Source organism: Wolffia australiana, chromosome 14 (assembly GCF_029677425.1).
Source record: "Wolffia australiana isolate 7733 chromosome 14, ASM2967742v1".
Classification (NCBI taxonomy): domain Eukaryota; kingdom Viridiplantae; phylum Streptophyta; class Magnoliopsida; order Alismatales; family Araceae; genus Wolffia; species Wolffia australiana.
The window spans coordinates 260625-281463 of NC_135848.1; the positions used below are offsets into that span (position 1 = coordinate 260625).

At 51.4% G+C, this 20839-nt stretch overlaps 5 protein-coding genes and 1 long non-coding RNA gene across 10 annotated transcripts; 1 reads left to right on the top strand and 5 right to left on the bottom strand.

The window, feature by feature from the left end:
* Positions 1–4855: 4855 nt before the first annotated feature.
* On the bottom strand, positions 4856–7469 carry LOC144712275 (uncharacterized). Its single transcript, XM_078586506.1, has one exon. It carries the CDS (start codon positions 6944–6946, stop codon positions 5489–5491), a length of 1458 nt encoding a protein of 485 aa, XP_078442632.1. The 5' UTR covers positions 6947–7469; the 3' UTR covers positions 4856–5488.
* A 151-nt stretch (positions 7470–7620) lies between these two features.
* On the bottom strand, positions 7621–9232 carry LOC144712276 (Inositol monophosphatase family protein). The gene is made up of 2 exons (XM_078586507.1): positions 8633–9232; positions 7621–8559 (listed from the first exon to the last, which is right to left on the bottom strand). The coding sequence occupies exons 1-2, from the start codon at positions 9068–9070 to the stop codon at positions 7759–7761; spliced, it is 1239 nt and encodes a 412-aa protein (XP_078442633.1). The 5' UTR covers positions 9071–9232; the 3' UTR covers positions 7621–7758.
* LOC144712274 (uncharacterized) lies at positions 9132–12499 on the bottom strand. 3 transcript variants are annotated; one of them, XM_078586505.1, is made up of 5 exons: positions 12309–12499; positions 11923–12227; positions 10637–11111; positions 9974–10269; positions 9132–9853 (listed from the first exon to the last, which is right to left on the bottom strand). In XM_078586505.1, the coding sequence occupies exons 2-5, from the start codon at positions 12223–12225 to the stop codon at positions 9272–9274; spliced, it is 1656 nt and encodes a 551-aa protein (XP_078442631.1). In that variant the 5' UTR covers positions 12226–12227; positions 12309–12499; the 3' UTR covers positions 9132–9271. The 3 variants fall into 3 exon arrangements, with proteins under 3 accessions (XP_078442631.1, XP_078442630.1, XP_078442629.1); XM_078586504.1 differs by having other exon boundaries at positions 11923–12232; positions 12309–12498; XM_078586503.1 differs by having other exon boundaries at positions 11923–12499.
* Positions 12500–12774: 275 nt separating this feature from the next.
* Positions 12775–19763, top strand: LOC144711625 (P-loop containing nucleoside triphosphate hydrolases superfamily protein). Of its 3 annotated transcripts, none has more exons than XM_078585613.1 (26): positions 12775–12889; positions 13027–13230; positions 13336–13482; positions 13557–13709; positions 13859–14109; positions 14220–14401; positions 14495–14619; positions 14784–14820; positions 14914–15005; positions 15092–15205; positions 15303–15416; positions 15484–15570; positions 15666–15867; positions 15998–16098; positions 16405–16503; positions 16584–16697; positions 16772–16888; positions 16972–17052; positions 17400–17471; positions 17561–17654; positions 17732–17763; positions 17837–17922; positions 18122–18196; positions 18272–18638; positions 18714–18812; positions 18895–19763. In XM_078585613.1, exons 2-26 carry the CDS (start codon positions 13090–13092, stop codon positions 19678–19680), a joined length of 3768 nt encoding a protein of 1255 aa, XP_078441739.1. In that variant the 5' UTR covers positions 12775–12889; positions 13027–13089; the 3' UTR covers positions 19681–19763. The 3 variants fall into 3 exon arrangements, with proteins under 3 accessions (XP_078441739.1, XP_078441738.1, XP_078441740.1); XM_078585612.1 differs by having other exon boundaries at positions 12785–12889; positions 13078–13230; XM_078585614.1 differs by having other exon boundaries at positions 12785–12889; positions 13078–13230; positions 15666–15846.
* LOC144711628 (uncharacterized) lies at positions 16456–17007 on the bottom strand. Its single transcript, XR_013583625.1, has 2 exons — positions 16869–17007; positions 16456–16780 (listed from the first exon to the last, which is right to left on the bottom strand). It is a non-coding gene; the product is annotated as an uncharacterized LOC144711628 (long non-coding RNA).
* Positions 18829–20779, bottom strand: LOC144711627 (FkbM family methyltransferase). The gene has a single exon (XM_078585617.1). The coding sequence runs from the start codon at positions 20755–20757 to the stop codon at positions 19795–19797; it is 963 nt and encodes a 320-aa protein (XP_078441743.1). The 5' UTR covers positions 20758–20779; the 3' UTR covers positions 18829–19794.
* Positions 20780–20839: the final 60 nt, after the last annotated feature.

Consider the following 20839-nt stretch of genomic DNA (forward strand, 5'->3'; position numbering starts at 1 on the left):
TAAAATAAAATTCAAATCGTCTCATATTTTTCGGAATTTCTGAGTGTCCAATTCATATATATAATTATCTTGCGAGACAAAATAGATTTTTCAAAATTATATTTTTATGCTATTTTCAAAATTATAGCGACCGATCATTGATTTTGAATTACAGATTTTAGATGCGCTAATTATTGTGAATTGCAATGCTATAATTGATAATCGTGATCTAATCATTTTAAGTCGTCTCGAGACGTGGTGGCATGAAAAAAATACCCATTTCATTCACAATAAATGTGATGGACGTGTAAGAGAGTTTGAAGCAGTATAAAATCTGGCATTTTAATCACCATAAATGTAATAAGAAAGCATGACACATGTTATGATCACAAAACATGGATATTAAAATCATAATAAATGCAAATTCAAAATCCAATAACACTTTGCAAAAGTGGAAAACAAGGATTCAACAAATATGCATTATTAATTTATAAACCTCTTCAGAAATCTGAGGATTTTTCTTGCACACCATTGATCTGACACGTGGATTGGCGAAGAGAGAGAAAAGTCACAAAGGAGAATATCAAACTTCAAAATCCAATAACTAACAGTGTAGGAATTTTGGGCTGAAGTGCTAAGGGTGAAGTTGTCTCTCTGTGGCTCTCTCCTCTATCCATCAATCCACTTGGACTTGTAGAGAGACCCCCTATTGCCAAAGTAAAAATCATCTTAAAATTTCATCTACATTGGAGGGCTGAGTGAAAGAAAGATACTACAATATCTTTGCACTCATGTTGTCGTCTTCTTCTCAACATCAGTCCATCCATTAACCGTGCTCCCTTATTTTATTTTTATAAATATTTGTATACACTAATTGATACATATATCTATCCTTATCACATTTTTCACTCACCGTCTTTCTTATCTTATAAGGTATCTCTCGGCATCCACTAATCATCATTTCGAAATACATTGAGACCTAACATTCGTTCCCCATGGGGACTACCCTTGCTCATCAATCAATAATCATAATTTTTTTAGTATCAAGGACTTACATAAACTTGATTGATAAACTTAATGATCCATAACAAATAAACACCCAAATTTGAGTTCATCAAGGATGGCGGGTCTGAATGGTTATAGGAACAATTCAATTCTTCATTAAATAAACTTATAAATATTCCAAACACATATAGTCTCTGATGTTTTTTGATAACCTTGTTCACCCGAGTAGCTTGAAGACTTGAAGTATACCAATGCGTATGTGGTAACATGTTTGCATGAAAAATATGGCACCTATCCAATCGAATTTCTCTTTCGTGGCGATTCAAAAATAGGAAGGAATCCACTGGATAGCATAAATGAAAAGTGCTCAACAAACACTAAGACAAAGGATTTTTCTACCTTACACAACATGACACATTATTATACAACGTGACATCCTGTACGATGTCAGTCCTACTCGATGAAATAAACATACCATTTGTCATGGAGTTAAAGTCGAAGTAAAACCAGAATCAGCCACTTCACAAGTTCTCTTCGTTGCATGCCACAGGACATAATAAAGAAGCTAGCATTATACTAAGTATATAATCATCTTTTTTTTTTTTTTTTGAGGACCCCCCGTTGCCATTGATATAATGACATAGAGAATAGGGACCCCCCGTTGCCATTGATATAATGACATAGAAAATCAAGTCATGCATTACAAGGGGGACGAAATCAGGGGGCCACAGCCACCTCTCTTCCAAAAATTTGCCAATCCCCTAGCGTCGTGCAGAATAGCATCGACGGAGGGAGGCCTCCCCTTGAAGATGACTTCATTTCGGTGTAGCCATATCGCCCAAAGGTGGGCGAAGATCCGTTGCCACTCCGGCTCCCGGCGGAACAACCCACCACTGATGAAGTTCCAAAAGTCCTCTTCAGTAGCGGGGTCAACGCTACCCACCCCGGCCGCCTGCCACACAGCCTGGGCCGTCGGGCATCGGAAGAACAGGTGGCCACAGTCTTCCACCGCCCCGGAGCATAGGACACATTCGGCAGTATTCCCCGTGTACCAGCGTTGACGGAACTGTCGCGTCACCAGTCTACGCCGCAAGAGAAGCCAGCCGAAGATTTTCACCTTCAGTGGGATTCGCCGCCTCCACAGTATTCGACTTCGGGGTATGAGGGAGCGGTCTGCTGGACTCCCCTGTCCTCGCAGAATGCGGTATGCAGTTTTGGCCGAAAAACTGGCTCCTCGCCACTCCCAGGTGTCCCGCGCCCCTTCTTGCGGCTGCAAAGAGGCAATCAATTGCTGTAACTGGAGGAAGTCTTCCATTCGTTGCTCGGAAAGATGGGCAGGTAATGTTGGGCACCACGCATTGTCCCACATCCCCCGAACCGGGGCACTAGGGGCGGGCGAGAGACCATATAATCTGGGGAATAGGTCTCGTAGGGGCCCAAGACCGGTCCAATCGTCCAACCAAAATCGAAGGCTGGTTCCATCCCCTAGCTTCGGCCGAAAGAGAGGCTGAGCCTTGGCGAAGACCCCCCTCAGCCCCCTGATGAAAGCGGAGTCCCCTCGGAGGGGTGTAGCCCATTGCTCCCAGTCCATTTCCCTTCTGTAGCTGTCGTGCAGGACCGCCGTGACCTGATCTAATGGAGGCTGCATCAGTCGACGTACCCATTTGATCAGCAGAGCCATGTTGGTGTGCTGAATGTGCCTGACACCGAGGCCTCCCTGTGACGTGGGGAGACATACAGTGTCCCAGCTGACGAGGGCCACGCCCCTCGATTCCCCTTGACTGGGCCCGCTCCAAAAAAATCGCCGCATGCAGCTTTCAAGCCTTCTACGAACACTCACCGGCATCCTGAAGACTGACATGAAGTGTAGAGGAATCGCGGCTAGCACAGCCTTCACCAAGACCAGTCGCCCTCCTCGAGACAAGAGACGACCTCGCCAGCCTCCCAGCCGCTGTTCAACCCTCTCCACCACCGGTTGCCATTCCCGTGCTCCAACTCGGCCATCAGTGAGAGGCAGGCCCAAATACCGAATGGGCAGGGAGCCAATCGGCGTATATAGAAGTTGGGAGCACTGACACAAATCTTCTGGAGATAGCCCGATACCGACGAGTGTAGACTTGGCCCTATTCAGTTTGAGTCCAGAGAAATCGGAGAAGATGTCCAGCAAGATCGAGAGGTTCTCAGCCTCCTCCACCGATCCCTCGATGAAAAAAGTAGTGTCGTCTGCATATTGAAGGAGTGGGATCCCGCTAGGCCAGCCAGGGGTGTGAAATCCTCTGAGCAGCCCCCTTGCACACAACCGTTCTGAGCACCGCGTCAAGGTGTCCGCCGCCATTATAAATAAAAGCGGGGCCAGTGGACATCCTTGCCGGATACCCCTTTGGGGGTGGATCCAGCCCCCTTGAGGTCGGCCATTGACTAGGACTGCAAGAGTGCTGGTCGCTACGCAGAGCTTCATCCATCGCACCCAAACCTCCGGGAAACCACGCTTGCGCAATACATTCCAGAGATATCGCCAGTCAAGCGTATCATATGCCTTGGCGAAGTCCACCTTCCACATAAATCCGGAGGTGCCTGTTCGCCTCCAGGCCGCAAGAATTTCCTCTGCCACAACCACACTCTCCACCATGTGTCTACCCGGGACAAAAGCAAATTGAAGAGGGCTCACTAAGTAGCCGATTACCTCGCGGAGTCTGTTGGCAAGTACCTTGGCGATGATCAGGTATATCGAATTGGAGAGAGCGATGGGCCAGAACTCTCCCACTTGTTCAGCTCCCAGACATTTTGGGATAAGCACGATATAAGCTTTGTTCAGCCGGTCCATCTCGCAGGTACCATTCCGGAATTCCTCCAAAGTCGCCATGACCTCCGGACCCACCACATCCCAGCACTCCTTGTAGAAGAAAATTGGCATGCCGTCCGGTCCCGAAGCCCCTTCAGCATTCAACCCACGAATGGCCAGCTGAGCCTCTTCAGTTGAGAAAGGCTCGATTAGCTTAGTTCGTTGCTCTTCCGAGATCCTGGGTGCGTCAGCTCCAGACCACTTCCATTTGTTACGCGGTCCCCGACGGTAGAAAGCCCGAAAGTGGTTAGCTAGGGCACGTCCAACCTCCGTCTGGCCGCTGACCACTGTCCCCTCCACCCGTAAATGATTGATCTTGTTCATTCTTCGTCTCCCACTTGCTGCTTGATGGAAGAAGCGGGTATGTGCATCCCCTGCCGCCAGCCAAAGCTGCCGTGATCGCTGTCGCCAGTCCATTTCAGTCTTTAAATCCTCCTCAACCACTACGTCCCGATGGGCTTGACGCGTCGCCAACTCCTCCGCTGATAAAGGCCGGCTATCCTCCTCTCTGTCCCATCGTTGTATCTCCGCAAGAGCAGCGTCCCTGGTTTGGTTCCGGTCCTCGCGAATCTTCCGGCGGAAGTCGATGAGGTGTCGGCGGAGCCCTGTCAGCTTAGTAGCCAGCCGTGCCGACGCTGATCCGATAGCAGGAACGGTACCCCACCACTCGGCAACTCGCCTCTTGAAGCCCTCCTCTCGTAACCAGGAACGATCTAGCTTGAAATAGGGGGCTTTGCAGTTCCTGTTTGTGCCTGCCAGGAAATAGGAGTATGATCAGAAATAGGCGGGGTCGGGGCGTGACCTCTGAGCGGAAACATCTCCAGCAGCGCGATGGAGCATAGGAATCGATCGAGCCGAGAGCGCACTGGAGGGCCTGCTGCGCTTCCGGGTGAATCGTCGGTCGAGAGCCCCATTTCTTGAAGTCCTGATTGGCAGTAGGTTCCTGAACTCCGCCCGAACCTGGGTCCATCCCCCAAGCCATTCGGCCTGTCCTCGCCGCCATCACATTGAAATCACCCCTAATGAGAATCGGGAGCTCCTGGAATTTGTGGGCAAAGGCGTAAATATCTTCCCCCAGTTCCCCTCTTCGCGAGGCCGGTGGTCCGTAGGCCGAGGCCACCACCCATGTCCGCACGTCCTCACGGTTGGACAAACGGGCCGCAACCACATGCCGCCCTTTCCACTCCTCCAGCTTATCAAAGTCCTCCGCCCTCCAAGCCACTGCAATACCCCCTGATCGGCCAATTGCATCACCCGTTACGTGTGCTCCATCAGCCCCCCGCCCGAGGGCGCCCCACACTTGGGGTAGATCCTGCTCTAACATAGTCTCTTGGATGCACACCACCTTTGCCCCCCATTCATTGATATATCTTCCCACTACTCCTCGCCTTTGCTCGTCACGGAGGCCTCGCACGTTCCATGAGAGGCAATTCATGGGGAGGCTACCGTGGCGCCCTCTACTGTCGAAGCCATCATAGCTCCTGCTGCCTCCGCAATCATTCTCGTCTTGGGATGTTCAACACGTTCTGGCGCTGTCCCCTGGGAGCTGGGCTCAACCGCGATAGGGGCAGCTGGGGAGGTGGCCCCTTCGTCTGCCATGACACCTTCCCTTGTTGCTTGAGTCCATGCTTCTCTCCCCTCCGATGAGTCATTCTTGGCTGCTTACTCAGGAGTTGCATCACGCGTTGTCGGAGGATTGCGCCCCAAATTTTGAATGAGCGAAGAAACGCTCTCAAAGCCAATCGTGGAAAGCGCCGCAGACTTTTGCCTCCACTCTGTTCGGCCTGCCTGAGGCCCTGAGGTTCCCCTGAAGGACCGTCCATCCCCTTCGATGCCTGTGGGGGGGTTCCCGACCATCACAAAGTTGGCCGATCGAGGAAGGGGAGGAGGCGGTGGGACCACCAAGAGCTGGACAACCGGGGCCCCTGGGGCCGCCTCGCATAAAACTGATCGAGGGAGCATGCCGACGTTGTGGGGTTCCACTTCAAGCACTGTGATTAGAGGGTCTCCGCTCTCCAGCCCGGTGGATATAATCCGGCGAAGGCGAGCAAATTTTCGCACCATATGGGCTGCGTGTTCCACTAAGCAATATCCGAACGGAATGCCATGAGCCTCCACCAAGATCGTACCGTTCTTTATCTTGCATCCCCCGTCTGTCTTTTTGACTCCCCGCCATTTAACTGTTCCTTGCGCCGGCATCTGCTGGTGCCATCCACAGATGTTTTCTCTTGCTGCCCGAGGCAATCTTCTAAGTAGGAATTGTTTCTCGTCCACCATTTGGAGATCCGCCTGCAAACCCGGGGCCTCGTGTTCCGCCAAACCTGCTTGAACTGCCTCCAATGTCGGAGCGCCTCCTTGAACCTCCCCGATGAGAGAGGTGACTCTGAACTCCGCGAAACTTCTCGAGTCAGCACGGCCTCCCAGCTTAAGGTTCATTGGGCACTCGGATCGGCGGTGACCTGTGCATCGGCATCGGCGGCAGATTACTGGATCTCTGCAGTCTTTTGCGACATGTCCGCGTCCCAGGCAACGGAAGCAACAGTTCTCGTCGATTCGTTCAAGCCGTCGCTTCTGTTGTGTGGAATGCTCTTCTCGTTGGGCAAATCGGGCTGTCAAAGGGTGCGCACCAGAGCCAGCCCCACGCGGAGCTTCTCGGAGTATGTCTGCAAAAGTACTCTGTTTGCCAGCGTCGGCCTCCGACCCCGCACGGCCTGGACTTCGCCGTTTGCCCGCCCGGTCATTCGGTCCGTGGCGCGGGGGGGCCCGCCAGGCCCTACGGCCATAGCTTTGGCTTCTTCGTCGCCTGGGGCTAGGACTCGGGCACACTCTGGCAAGATGCCCCGGCTCGCCACACTCATAACACTTCATAGCCGACCCCACATGTCGCTCCCGAGTATGGCTACCTCCCCCATGAGACATCTCAACCCTCCATCCATTTTTGCCATCAAGCTCACGGATAGCATCAAGAGCATCCCTTCTGTCAGCAAATTCAACAAAAGCATAACCTGGAGGTTTACGGGCCACCCATACACTTCTCAAAGCACCGTAGGCCCGAAACTTGTCTTCAAGCTCCCTTTTAGTAAAACTGGCGTCCAGGTTTCCAACGTATATCCGTGCCATGTATTTTGCACAATCGCGCCAAAGGAAACCCTCAGCAGATCCTTCACGTCGGCGAGAGGGGTGGAACCCCGCTTCAGGAAAAAACGGCCGCCCTGAACCGACCGGCAGCGTTGCCCCCAGTCCTTTCTTTCTTCTTCCTCGGGCGCTAGGGTTTCCGGTTCTCGCTCGAGCTCCCTTCCATGGCAGAAATCTTCATCACCCTGGATGTGGAAGCTGGGTCGAGAGCCGACGGAGATGCTGGAGGAGGCGAGAGTTTTTGCAGCAGACGGCGGAGGGGGGGCCGTCTGCGTCGGCGACGAGGCAAGTGCCGACGACGAGTGGGCCACCGTCGGGGCCGACGGCGGAGATCGTGCCCGACGGCGGAGATCGTCAAGCTCCGGTGGAGATCGTCCGCTCCCCGGAGGATCGAGAAACTCGGTCGCTCCTATATAATCATCTTACTAATTGGAAAATCACCGGTGGACGAAAAATAGGAGAAATATTATGTGGATGATATTTCCCAAAGCTTCGGCAAGAAGAATACTAAGCATTCAGGCCGACTGCTGTCTGCTGTTTTGCCCCAAACAGACTTGAGAATTATAAATAATCCGTTGCTAATTGTGAATGGTGATGGAGAGGGAAGCCTTCCTCGTGGGTCTCCTCCAATCCATGGCACGAGTTACGATTCCCAGAGATGAGATGAAAAAAAGGAAGAAAGGATAATAGCAAACAGGAGAAGGATGAAGAAGACCTTAGTTTATTTGAAGCTTTTATTCACCTTCCCAAGCAGCAAGCGTTGAGAGGTAGACTTGGTTTTGGGTTGTGCGGTGGCATCAGACTTGGTAGCCGGGGTTGAACTTCTGCTGCACGTCGCCATAGCTCTCGAGCTCCTCCATGTCTTCGGGGCTACCCAGAAAGAGCGGCAGCCTCTGGTGCAATTCCTGGGGCTGAATGTCGAGTATCCTTCGCCTGCCGTCGGACCCCCTCCCGCCGGCCTTCTCCACGATGAAGCTGAGCGGGTTGGCCTCGTAGACCAGCCGGAGATGGTCCCTCGGGTTCATCGCCACCCCGCCGTAGAGCAGCGTCCGGTGCAGGTCCGCCACCAGCGAGCACACGTACCTGGCCGAGTACTTGTTGCCCGACCGCCCCTTCCCCTGCCGGACATCGTCCACGTACCGCCGCAGCCCCGCCGGCCAGTCGAAGTACCGCGCGTCGTTGACGGAGTAGATCTGCCCGCGCGGCGGGATGCGCAGCGACGGGTGGGTGAGGACGAACTCGCCGGCGCCGCGGTCGAGCGTGAGGGCGTGGGCGCCGCCGCCGCCCAAGCCGAGGCAGAGGATGGTGGCGGAGGAGTAGAGCACGTAGGCCGCCGCCACGAGGTGGGCGCCGCTCTGCAGCGCGTTCAGCGCCGCCTTCTCCGCCGCCGGGAGATGGTCCAGCTCCGGCAGCCGCCGGTACACCCCGAAGATGCTCCCCGTCGGGATGGACGCCTCGATGTTGCGCGACCCGTCCAGCGGGTCCGTCACCACCACGAACGGCCCGTCGTCCGTCAACCAGATGGCCTCGTCGTCCTCCTCCGACGCCACGGCCGCCACCTTCCGCGACCGCCTCAGCGACGACAGGATGATCTCGTTCTGCGCGCACCGAGAATCGTCAACTCCGGCCCTAAAAATCCAGCCCCTAATCGTCGTCGATTGAGGCGAGTACCGAGATGACGTCGAGGGGTTTGGGGGCGTCCCTGCCGGTGCCGACGGAGGAGGAGGAGTCCGGCGAGCTCTTGGCGCGGCCGAGCTCGGCGTTGAAGGGGGAGGCTACCAGCGCCGCGATTCTCTTGCAGGCGTGCTGGAGGTGCCCGAATAGCGCGGCGAGGTCGTCCTCCGCGCCGATCTCTGCCAGCAACTCCGCCAGAGTCGGCGGCGCCCCTTCCCCCCCCGCAGACGAAGAGGCGGCGGCGACGGCGGCGGCGCGCGATGCCCTAGAACCTGCTGCGAGAGAGGGGAACATCCTGTTAGCTGGGAGAAGCCCCCGCCGAGCGCTTTGGAAGCAGTAGTCGCCTTCTCGCCGGCTCGCGGATACAAGTACCCGCGGCGGCGAAGAAGAATAAGAAGAAGAAGAAGAGAGGAAGCAGACTGCTGCCATGGGCATGGGAGGGAGGAGAGGTCTCTTTTTAGTTGTTCTTTTACGAGCAACGGTGGAACATCATTGATTGGGACTTGGGAGCAGAGAGGATGATGCCATCGGATAACGTTCATTGAACATGATTCTCTCGTCGGTTCTTTCTTTTAACGGTGACTCACATCACAGTCCATGATTCATGATCGATCGTCTTCTAGGCGAAGATAACGGTCAGTACCGACCACCACCTCCACCGCCGAAGGGCTCGCCTCTTTGACGATCCTCCCTTGTAGAATGCTGGAACTCTGCGTACCCCTCGTGCGGGCTCATCGCTGCGTACATGCCTCCCCAAGCTGCATCCATCGCCGCCGCTGCCGCCGGCCCGCCGCCATAGCCCGTGGCCCTGCCATTATCTTCTCTCCTCGAAAGCTGACGGTCGATGTACGAGTCGTGGGTGCCACCCATTGCCGCGGCGGCACCGGCAGCCGTGTACATGCCACCCCAAGCATCTACCATGGCCGCCGCGCCTCCGCCGCCATAGGCTGCCGCCCTCGCCAGCTCCTCTCTCCTCGAATGCGGAAACTCTGGATAGGCCTCGCGCACATTCATCGCGGCATACATGGCACCCCGGGCATCCCCGCTGCCGCTGCCGCTGCCACTGCGGCCATGGGTGGCGGCATACCACGCCATCTGCTGCCACCCCATCATCCGCCGCTGGACCTCCGCCCGAAGGAACTCCTCCCGTCTTTTTGCCTGTGCCACCCTCATCGCCTCCATCCTCCCTTCCAAGCCCGCTCTCAGCTTCCTAATCCTCTGGCCATCAAACAAACAACGCCACCAGACTACATTAGTTTATGGACTATCCGAGTTTTTTCTAAAAAAATTGCGGGCTTGTACAAATTAACTCAACGAGAGTGGAAGAACAGAAAATACCTCTTGGTACCTTGATTTCTCCTCCGCTTCTTCCTTGTCGTGCTGCATCCGCATCTCTGCCGCCTGCCTCTTGAACTCTGCCTCCAGTTCTTCCATTGTTTGAGGGTAGGTGGCAAAATCTGGTTGCTTTCCGATGGGCGTCTCGGTATCCCAGCGGTCCGTCCTTGTTGCAGCAGCGGCGGCGGTGGCTCGCTTGTGCACTGCATCATAGGCATTGTTGCTAAATGCATGGTTGCCCGCGACATCCGAGTTGGAAGGCGCTGCCTGGCGGCGTTTCACTCCGTTCTTACCATGAGCTTCATAAAATTGAGATTGCGTGAGCTGGTTTTTCGCGCATTTCCGTGAGACATTTCTCATATTCAAATGATCAATGCAACAAGAAAAACTTTTGGGTGATGCTTATGAATCGTAGACATGCAATCCACCCCACCGGAACAAGGTCCCCACTAGCAGAGACTACAGTTTCATAAAAATCTTGAACTTACCTTCTGGGGCAAGAAAGCTTGAGAGCGGGCTATAGCAGACTGCATCATAATTTCACATCAGCCAGGAACAAACACTATAGCACCGAGTATATTTTAACATACGAGTTCCAAGTTGATATGGCTATGGGAGTTGGGAAGAAGAGGTTAAGTGGGAAACATAGTCTATGAGGTGCCCTACCTTCTGGAGAATCTCTAGAAAACTTGTGCGACCCTTCGCGCGCACGGTCCTCGACAAACCTTTCCTGGGAAGAAAAGCCCTTGCGCTGATGAACCACTTGAGTAGGGTCTCGATGACTGGGATATGTGCTTCGGGCCTCACGTCCCGCCGACTGCGGCCGAGGAGGACTCCTTTCAGGTGATTTGGACTTGGATGATTTCTGAGAGTTCTTGGGTGGACTCTTACTCCTGTCATCGTCTTCTTTCCCTTCCTGAATCAGCTTGTGCACGGCATCCACACCTTTTGCCAAGATTAGCCTGTCCTTACCACTAACGAAGATAAATTTCTCATCCATTCTTATTTTGCAACCAATCTCCTTTTCAAGCCGACTGATCACTGCGTCAGAGAATAGGGCCTTCACACGCTTGTCTCTTGCCGCAACCCTCTCAAAAAAATCAGCAAATTTTTTACCCCCTCCAAGCGTAGAAGGGCAGCCCTGCATATTAGTAGAGATTGGAATTTGAAAAAAAGTCTTTCCAGAGCCAGAATAAAAGAAGGGCTTGACTCCTGATTTCTGTGAATCACTGATGGTTATTGTTTCGCGAGAAATAAAATAGGCTATCCAGGAATGCTCACACTAAGAAATTGAATTCAAAAGCGGCAGCCTATGTGAATAAGCACCTAAATACTGTGCCAGGGACTGAAACCCCGAGAATCGCAAGAGACGGAGACATCCCGTCCCCAAGTCGGGTACCAGTGCAAAGGATGATATGGCAACTAGTGCGCACTGTTGTAACAACTCGAGGGATCCATATGATCTTTATTTCCTGGTAATAGTGCCTCGAAGATTGACATTTAATAATGCCATAGGAACTTGGACGACTCACATGGAGAAAAAAATGATAAATCGATGCAAATTCGGAACGAAGTGGATCTTTTCAAAGAGTGGATACTAACTTCATTAAATTATTCTAAACGAGAATCCGCTTCCAAATATAATGATGGCTTAGGATGGTCTTATAACATAACGTGGGCTCGACGATGCAAAAAGTCCAGAAAAAAAGAGATAAAAATCGGGCTCATCATCATCTGCACAACATCTGTTCAATTTTCACGACCCAATAGAATGCATACCAGAAGGAAGCCGATGCATATCACAACATATCAGAAGTAGATTCAGGAGTAAAAGGTATTATTTCGAAAAAAGAAGAAGAAGCAATGAGAACCAGGGATGAGAAGCGTATAAATATGAATAGCACCACGATTAACAACCTTCTATCTATGAAAAGAAATACTAGCAAAGATACCTGAGTGAAGTGGCCCGACTCGCCACAAATTTTGCAGATCATTTCCTCTTCTTTCCTCCTATTCCAATTTCTTTCGATAGCCTTCGCTTTAGCCTCCCAGACCTTAGCTTCCCTACTAGTGAAATCCGTAGGGACAGCATAAGGGTCGGCACCTCCGTTATCCGCATCATAATCTTCAGCCTGAAGAGGTCTTTTACTGTCTCGCTGCACATCCTGCGAGTTTCCGGAGGGTAAGCGAGGCGGACCAGCATATTCCTTCCCATACACTTCGCGGAAGAAATCATCATCGCCATCGTCTTCCATGACTGAACTGTGGTCGTTCGCCATTAACCGCAGGAAAAAAAATTACCCAATCTTGAACAGAGTTCAAACCCGCAGGGAAATACCTCGTCCCAAGAAGATATTAAACTCTTCCGAGATCGACGGGCGGCGGAGAGAAGCCCTTCTTGAAGAGCGAACGGCTGAGGGAAGAAGAAGAGCTCCTCCGTCCCCGAAGAGCGAAGCCGAGAGTTCAAGTTGCAACCGAGGCGGGGTGGAAGGCGGAGGAGAGCCCTAAGGCGCCCCCCATGGAGGTCCACCGGACAGTTCCGAATTCGAGGTCCATCAAATGGACGGCTGAGATTAAGAGTGAGAGATTCTTTGATACACACATGAATCTACCGTTGGTTCTTCGCCTCATCGCAGCGACCCCCGATGGATCGGACGACGGACGGTTATCAAGCTTCGATTCCTGCCCTTGAAAGGGTATTTTAGGCATTTGGGGGATTTCTATTGATGAGCGAGAGCAATCAACGCAGACCACGTGTCCCCGGAATTTGAATTATCAGTAGACCGCCATTTTGTATTCTTGCAGTTCGTCGTGGTTTTTCGCTCCGCCTGCGTCGCCGCGGATCGACTAGAGAAGAGCAGGCAGCCGTGTCGCCGGCGGATCTGGAATCGCATCACGGCATTGCGATCTTCACTCAAGGTGGATCTCGATCCATCTTCTCTTGATCTACGCAGCTGTCTGTTCACATTTTTATTTTATGATGCGAGTGATCTTTATCGAAGTTTATGTCATTTCGTTCGCTTGACTGTCCCACGCAATTTGAATTTGTAATGCAGTGGGTGATCTGATAGTTTTCTCATGCGCGGTTTGGTGTTTGCCTTCCGCAGGAGAAGTCGGTAATGGAGGCGGCCGACGGGAAGGCCGCGCAGCATGAAAAAGCCGAGGCCGTTCGGGTTGCAGTTAACATTCGGCCTCTTGTAGAGCCAGAATTACTTAATGGATGCACTGATTGCATTACCGTCGTTCCGGGGGAACCTCAGGTCGATTTCAGCTTTATATATTTTTGGATTTTCCTTTTGTTCCGTGATGAATTTCTTCGTTCGATAATGCTTATTGCCTAAACAAGTTCTACTGTGCTGTGTTAGGTACAAATTGGGGCCCATAGTTTTACATATGATTACGTGTACGGGGCCTCATGCTTTCCTTCATCTGAAATGTATGGAGAGTGTATAGCTCCCCTTGTCGACGCGTTCTTCCAGGGTTACAACACGACGGTGCTTGCCTATGGGCAGGTAAATATGTTTTTGAACTGTTCATGCGTCGTTCTTGATGCATTTAACTTGCGTTATTACTCCTCTTTATGCAGACTGGCTCAGGCAAAACCTATACAATGGGTACAAATTATTCGGGAGATGGTAGAAGCAATGGTATAATCCCACAAGTAATGGATAGCATCTTTACGAAAGTGTCAGAGACGACGAACTGCACTGAATATTTTATTCGTGTATCATTTATTGAGGTTTGTTTTCTTTGAGTCGTCAAATATTATTAGGACTCTTGTCATGTGTTTCCATATTCCATGACCAGGCTTGCTGAATCTTAAATGTTTTTGAAGCTGGATTTATCTCTACTTCGAAAATTATTCATTGAATTTATCTCGCCTTGCAGATTTTTAAGGAAGAAGTATTTGATTTACTTGATACGAATTCTCATGCTTTGAGAAATGAAGCGACGAATTTCTCGAAACAGCCAGCGGCACCTAGAGCTCCAATCCAAATTAGAGAAACACCGAGCGGAGGAATTGCCCTTGCTGGCGTGATTGAAGCAGAAGTAAATTCCAAAGAGGAGATGGCGTCGTTCTTGACCCGTGGTTCCATATCTCGAGCCACAGGGAGCACAAATATGAACAGCCAATCAAGGTTTCCCATCATATCCTCAAAACTGTTGTAATTAATTTATCTTTTATTATCTTGTTTATCACCCGTTATCTTCTTTAGTAATATGTTTGTTTATTTATTTTTTGTTTTAGCCGTTCCCATGCTATTTTTACCATAAATATGGAGCAGAAAAGGCATACTAAGCCGTCAGTCTCTGGGCCGACACACGGTGAAGATTGTGACGACATTGTATTATCCAAATTTCATCTCGTTGACCTTGCTGGGTCTGAACGTGCAAAACGTACTGGAGCTGATGGATTGAGGTTGAAAGAAGGTACTGTTGACATAAGCTAGTCAGTGTTGACTACCATATTTATAAATTTTGATATCATTTGCTTTTAGCTCAACATTTACATGCTTTATACAGGAATTCACATAAATCGCGGTTTGCTGGCCCTTGGGAATGTGATCAGTGCTCTGGGTGATGAGAAGAAACGAAAGGACGGGGGTCACGTTCCCTACCGTGACAGCAAACTTACTCGTTTGTTGCAAGTAGATATTCTGCCTTTTCTGCCTCAACTTAATCTGACATTGCTTTCTCTTGTTAATTCAGTTTTCCCAATCGTGAATCGTTCGTAATGCTGTATCATATCACATGCTCTTGGATTCTGTGTGTTATCTTTTCCTCGTCATTGAAATATTGTACGACTTTGCAGGATTCTTTGGGTGGAAACAGCAAGACCGTAATGATCGGTAAGTCCTGTTCGAGAATGCAACATAGCGTAGGCCTGGCCCTGGGGGCCTTCTAGTTTGTTTTATCATTTCCTCACGCGCTTGGTGCTGCAGCTTGTGTTAGTCCTGCAGACACCAATGCAGAAGAGACAATCAACACTCTGAAATATGCCAATCGTGCTCGGAACATTCAAAATAAGGCAGTGGTTAGTGTTTGAAAGATAACTCTGATATTTTCCAGTTTATGAACGTTGCGCATAAGAAACTTGTTCCTTACATGAGTTAATTTTAGGTGAATCATGATCCTGTTGCCGCTCAGATGCAAAGAATGAGAAGTGAAATTGAGCAATTACATGCGGAGCTGTTATTTTATCGCAATGGAGCTGCACCTTCTGAGGAGCTGCAGGTTTGACGTCTTACCATTCTCTTCAGACAAGACAGTTAACTCGGAGCTCTTTTTCAATTTAGTCGGACAAACATTATGCTTCTCTCAAACCTGGCAGGTCCTTCGGCATAAAATTTTCTTGTTGGAGTCGAGTAATTCAGAGTTGCATCAGAAATTGAAAGAGTACCAGACTTCTTGTGAACGTCTTGGAAAACGTGCTCTCGATGCTCAGGTGATTTTGATCGATGAATCCTGAAAATCATTGAGGGCGGACCGTACTGACGATAAATAAAATGTAGGTTGAACGAGATGAGTTGGTTCTAAAAATCGAATCGTCCCGCAAAGGGAAGTCATGGAATGAGATTGATGGTGCTGACCAGAAGCAGGTATATATTGTTTTAGTTCATGATTCGCCAGATCGCACCTGATAACTACAAATATTCTCATGCTTTATACTTGCCACACCAATTTGTGATTTCAGGAGGTTGATACAATGAGAAGTTATGTGTCTAAGATTCAAGATTTGGAGACAGAATTACTCCGGCTCCAAAGCTTCTCAAGCTCTGGCCGCCATGGCCTCGTTGATATCCTTGACGTGGATGATGAAGATGTTTGTTCGAAGGGCCCTATTCGTGGGTTATTACCCTCTTCCGATGGACAAGGTGCTGAGGCGTCTAATATGGGTGCGCATGAGTCTTGGAATGCTAGCATCAGCTTCTGTTGTTTCATTCTACTCATCTCTATGATACACTGAAACATTTTTTTTCATTTGCGTATCCTATCTGATGTTTGGATATTCTATGACATGTACAGAGGCTATGGTAACCGACGTTAAGGAACTAGAACACACAGCTATGCAAGAGAGATTGGATAGAGAGCTTCAGGAGTTAGACAAGCAACTAGAACTGAAAGAGGTACGGTGTCTATGTTTTACTTATGTTAATGATGTAACGGGTAGTTGCAATCAAGTTTCTCCAGAAAAAAAGGCTAACTCTTTTTTATTCTGTTCCCGCCGGCAAGTTCAAGGGTAGTTTGTACTATTCTCCTAGAGGCAGATTACTGCTCTTAAATTTTCATGCAATTTCTTTGGCTTGTTTCTAACCAGGATTTATTTTATCTTGAGTTTTTAACCCAATGTGAAAAGTACCTTGAGTTAATGACTTTTGTATTTCTTTGGAATAGGTTGGTTTGATTGTTGGAATTTGTTTCTGATTTTGTAGGCGGAAATGAAGAGAGTCTCAAAAGGAGACAATTCGGTGCTCAAGCATCACTACGAGAAGAAAATATTTGAACTTGAACACGAGAAGAAAGTATTACAGGTACCCACAACCTTTTTCCCTTAATATTTTTTCACAAACAAATTAGGCGCGGGACTCAAATTTCTTAAACTGTTGTCCAGAAAGAAATTGAGGATCTCCGCTCCAATATAGCCGACATATCGTCGGCTTCTGGAGATGGTGCGCAGAAGTTGAAAGAAGAGTATCTTCAGAAATTGACTCTTCTTGAAACACAGGTTAGTACGTTGGCTTTCTGGTGTTGTAACTACACTAAGAAACGTATTAACCCTCGCTCCTTTTCTCTGGCTAGGTGTCCGACCTGAAAAAGAAGCAGGAAGCGCAGTCCCAGCTTTTGCGTCAGAAGCAAAAAAGTGACGAAGCAGCGAAAAGATTGATCGATGAAATACAGAGAATTAAGTCTCAGAAGGTGCTCATCAGATGTTTATCCTTTCTCTCTGATCTAGTTTATGATATCATTCCTGGCCCGTGATGCGCCGAATCCTGCTACAGGTTAATCTTCAGCATAAGATCAAGCACGAGTCGGAGCAGTTTAGGGCTTGGAAGGCTTCGAGAGAAAAGGAAGTTCTGCAGGTATCCATTTTTCTGGGGGCTCGGTTGGCGTAGAAATTTGATGGTTGGAGATCCGCAATAGATTGCATATTGTTATTTAGTGGCCTATACTTTCAGAAAAACTTACAGGGATGGCTGCATTCGGATTATCTCCATTTGTTTTCTGGATTAAGGCGACAAGCAACGGCCATTTCAGGCCTCTAGAATTTTGCCCTTTCGTTACATTTCAATGTATTTTCAGTAATATAATCTTTTTACTGTGGTCTGAATCATTTTATTTTCTAATCTCCTTCTCGTATTTCCCTGGTTTACTTTTCGGATGTGTTATCTACTGTAATTTTCTGACTTGATTGTGCTTTTATGTCCAGTTAAAAAAAGAGGGCCGAAGGAACGAATACGAGATGCATAAATTGTTGTCCCTAAACCAGAGGCAGAAAATGGTCAGTTTGTTATAATATTTGCCCGCGCTTAATGTGGTGCAGATGTTTGGTGGCCATGTTCAATCCTTGAATCTTTTTCTCAATCGAAGGTCCTTCAACGCAAGACTGAAGAGGCCGCGCTTGCCACAAAAAGGCTGAAGGAGCTTCTGGAAGCGAAGAAGGTTTCATCTCGAGAAAATTCTGGTAGGTTTGCATGTTTTTCAATCAAACCTCTTGAACAGTCTCGAATAACGTTTTCCCTCTTTTCTTTACGGGCGCAGGGAATGGACTTGGCAACGGACATACGCACCAGGTGATTTTCCTCATTCAAATTTTCCTTGCTTGAGAAAGCGTACGTTCTGACACCTTTTCTACCGAATCAACAGGCGCTGATCCATGCGATCAATCATGAACTCGAGGTTATGTTGCAAGTTGATGAAGTTCGATCCAAGTACGAGAAACAGCTGAAGGCGTAAGTCTCTTTCATTGCCCCCTAACCTTTTTGCCCGTGGCATCGCGGCATCAGTCATGTCTTTGGAAATGAGTTGCTCTCTCTCGAGACCGTTGATGCATGCATATTTTTAAAATGGGGATACTTTCATAACATACTTTCTTATTGCCCTTTCGTAATCCAACTCTGGCTGTGCTCATCCTGTCCTCTGCGAATGCAGGAGATCTGAGATGGCGGACGAATTAGCGAGGCTGAGGGAGGAGGCTGAAAGAATCAAACAACAGCAAACGAAGAGGTTGGTGGACCTTGATTTGGTCATGCGATGGCATTCGAGCTAGCATCTCACAAGGCTATTGTGTCCTTTTCACAGTGGTTGCGGGCAGGGAATGTCTCCCAGCGCGAGGAACTCGAGAATCTCTGCGTTGGAGAACATGCTGGCCACATCGTCCAGCACGCTCGTCTCTATGGCCTCCCACTTGTCCGAGGCCGAAGAGCGGGAGCGTCTCTTCAGCGGCAGAACCCGCTGGAGCCAAGTCCGCTCCCTTGGAGATGCAAAACTCTTGCTCAACTACTTGTTCGGCCTTGCCTCGGCATCAAAATGCCAAGCTCAGAGTAAACACGCGGAATGTCAGGAGAAGGATCAGTTCATCGATGAGCTCAAGGAGAAGATTGTCAGGGTAGGCAATTTGCTAAGGCAGTCGGAAGTGCAGAAGATTGAAATGGAACAGAAGATCCAGGTTAGTGCGTGAGCCGGCTAGATCCACTTATATATAAGATGTATACAAGTAAAAATTTGCATCTCCTTTCAACAGGCATGGGAGAAGCGCTTCCGGGACGCCGCGACGGGCACGTTTGATGATTCGAAGATTTCATTCTGGGGTGATGAGGGACCCACTTACGAGCTGCGCAAGGTAGTGAGGAATGAGCCTTATTTGTATACTATACTATTATTTGAGAATTTCCTTTCTGGCTGACTTGCCCATCCTGCATCAGGCGCCGAGAAAATCGCAGTTCATGGGCACCTATCTCACGGACATGGACACCTCCGACTCGGGGGATTCGGACGCGTCGCACTCGGACGATGACGACTGGGTGGAGTCCAACAAGAAGAAGGCTGGGCAGAGAGGGAAGGCCCGGACCAAGGGCGGTCGGCCCCAAGCCGAACCGGCGGACGAGGACGGTGCCTCCTCCGGCGATCACGGCTCGTGCACGCCGCAGGAGGGGTCCGCGTCGGCGGAGGCCTGCTGCACCTGTTCGAAGAGCTCCTCCTGCAAGACCCAAAAATGCGAGTGCCGCGCGGCGGGGAGGGCCTGCGGCGCGTCCTGCGGCTGCCTGCCCTCCAAATGCGCCAACGGGGAAAGCCATCGCGACCTGGTCTCGCAGGCGGCATCGCTCCTCGAGAACGCCTTAACTGACGGACGCCCCTCCAAGCCAAAGGAAGCGGCCGAAGCCAGCCAGCAGCCCCGTAAAGCCCTCTCCGACATCGGCAACACCCAAGGAACGGCGCCCAAGCCCAGGCGCCGCAAGAACTGGCGCAAGTCCCAGTACCAGCTCGTCCCCGAACCGCAGCCGCAGCCCCAGCACCAGCCGCAGGCGGAACAAGAGAATCAGGCTGCCGCGAGGATGGACAAGGCCGTGGGGTCTCTCAGGCTTCCCCGCGCCATGGCCCCGGCCGCGGAGCCCCTCGCCCAGAGAAACTCGGCCGACCCTGCCGCGACCCCCGCCCAGCCCCCCCGGCCACTCCAGCACGACGAGAAGGAGAACAACCGGCTCGTCTGAAATCTGAATCCGCGCTCCTTCAGCTCTTGCCGCAACAGGAATTTTTTTTTAATTTCTTAAATTTATGCTTGATTCTTCTTTAACAGAGGACCACGGACAAGAACGGCGAGATAATCAGTCCTTGGTGCAGTGGGCGTCGGTGGCGCGGAGCTGGCAGCGGTGGTAGCCGAGGCCGGCGAGGAAGCGGCGGATGTCGGCGGCGGTGGCGTTGCTGGCGCGGAGCAGGCGCTCGTCCTCCTCGTAGATGAGGTAAGGTGCTTCCCCGGGCTTCCGCGAGAGCAGCTCCCGGGCGCCGCGCAGGACGTGCAGCTCCCAGCCCTGCACGTCGATCTTGAGCAGCGCCACCCTCCGCTCCGCCGGCACCACGTCGTCCAGCCGCACCGCCGCCACCCCCACCGCCACCTCCTCCTTGTCCTTGAACGCCATCCTCGCCCCCTCCGCCGAGACCGCGCTGTTGTCCAGCCGCCCCACCAGCTTGTGCAGGGTGATGTTGCCGGAGCGGTCCGAGGCCGCGGCCGCCAGGAGCGTGACGCGGTCCCAGGCGCGGTTCAGGAAGAGCCCGTCGCAGAGCCGCTGGAGGTTCTCCGGGACGGGCTCCAGCGCCAGCACGCGGAACCCCATGGCCGCCGCCGCGAAGGTGGCCATCCCCACGTTGGCGCCAACGTCCACCACCAGCCCGCCCTCCTCGGCCTTCCTCTCGCCCAGGATCTGCTGCACGGTGAGGGAGATGTCCGGGCGGCGGAAGGGCTTGCCCTTGAGCATCCGCGCGATGTTCTTGTGCGGCCGCTCCGGCAGGCTCCCCAAGTCCGCCAGCGAGTACAGAAACGGCCGCGCCAGGCCCTCCACCGAGCTGGCGAACACCGGCCAAGCCTGCGGGCTGCCCCGGCAGTCCAACGGCTCGATCGGGCCCTTCGCCGCCGCCCAGGCCCCGCCGCGAAACCCCCCCTCCGGCACCGCCGCGCGCCAGAAAAGGCAGAGCACGACGACGACGGCGCTTAGCAGCCCCGCCGCGAGCAAGCCCCGCAGCGACAGCGCCGGCCAGCGGGCCGCCCTCTCCCTCCTCCAGGCGTTAGCCATCTCCTGCAGATCTGTTCCCGCCGCCCCCGATCCGCTACTTGTTTCTTTCCTCCTCGCCCAATGGGCCGGCCCATTCAGAGTA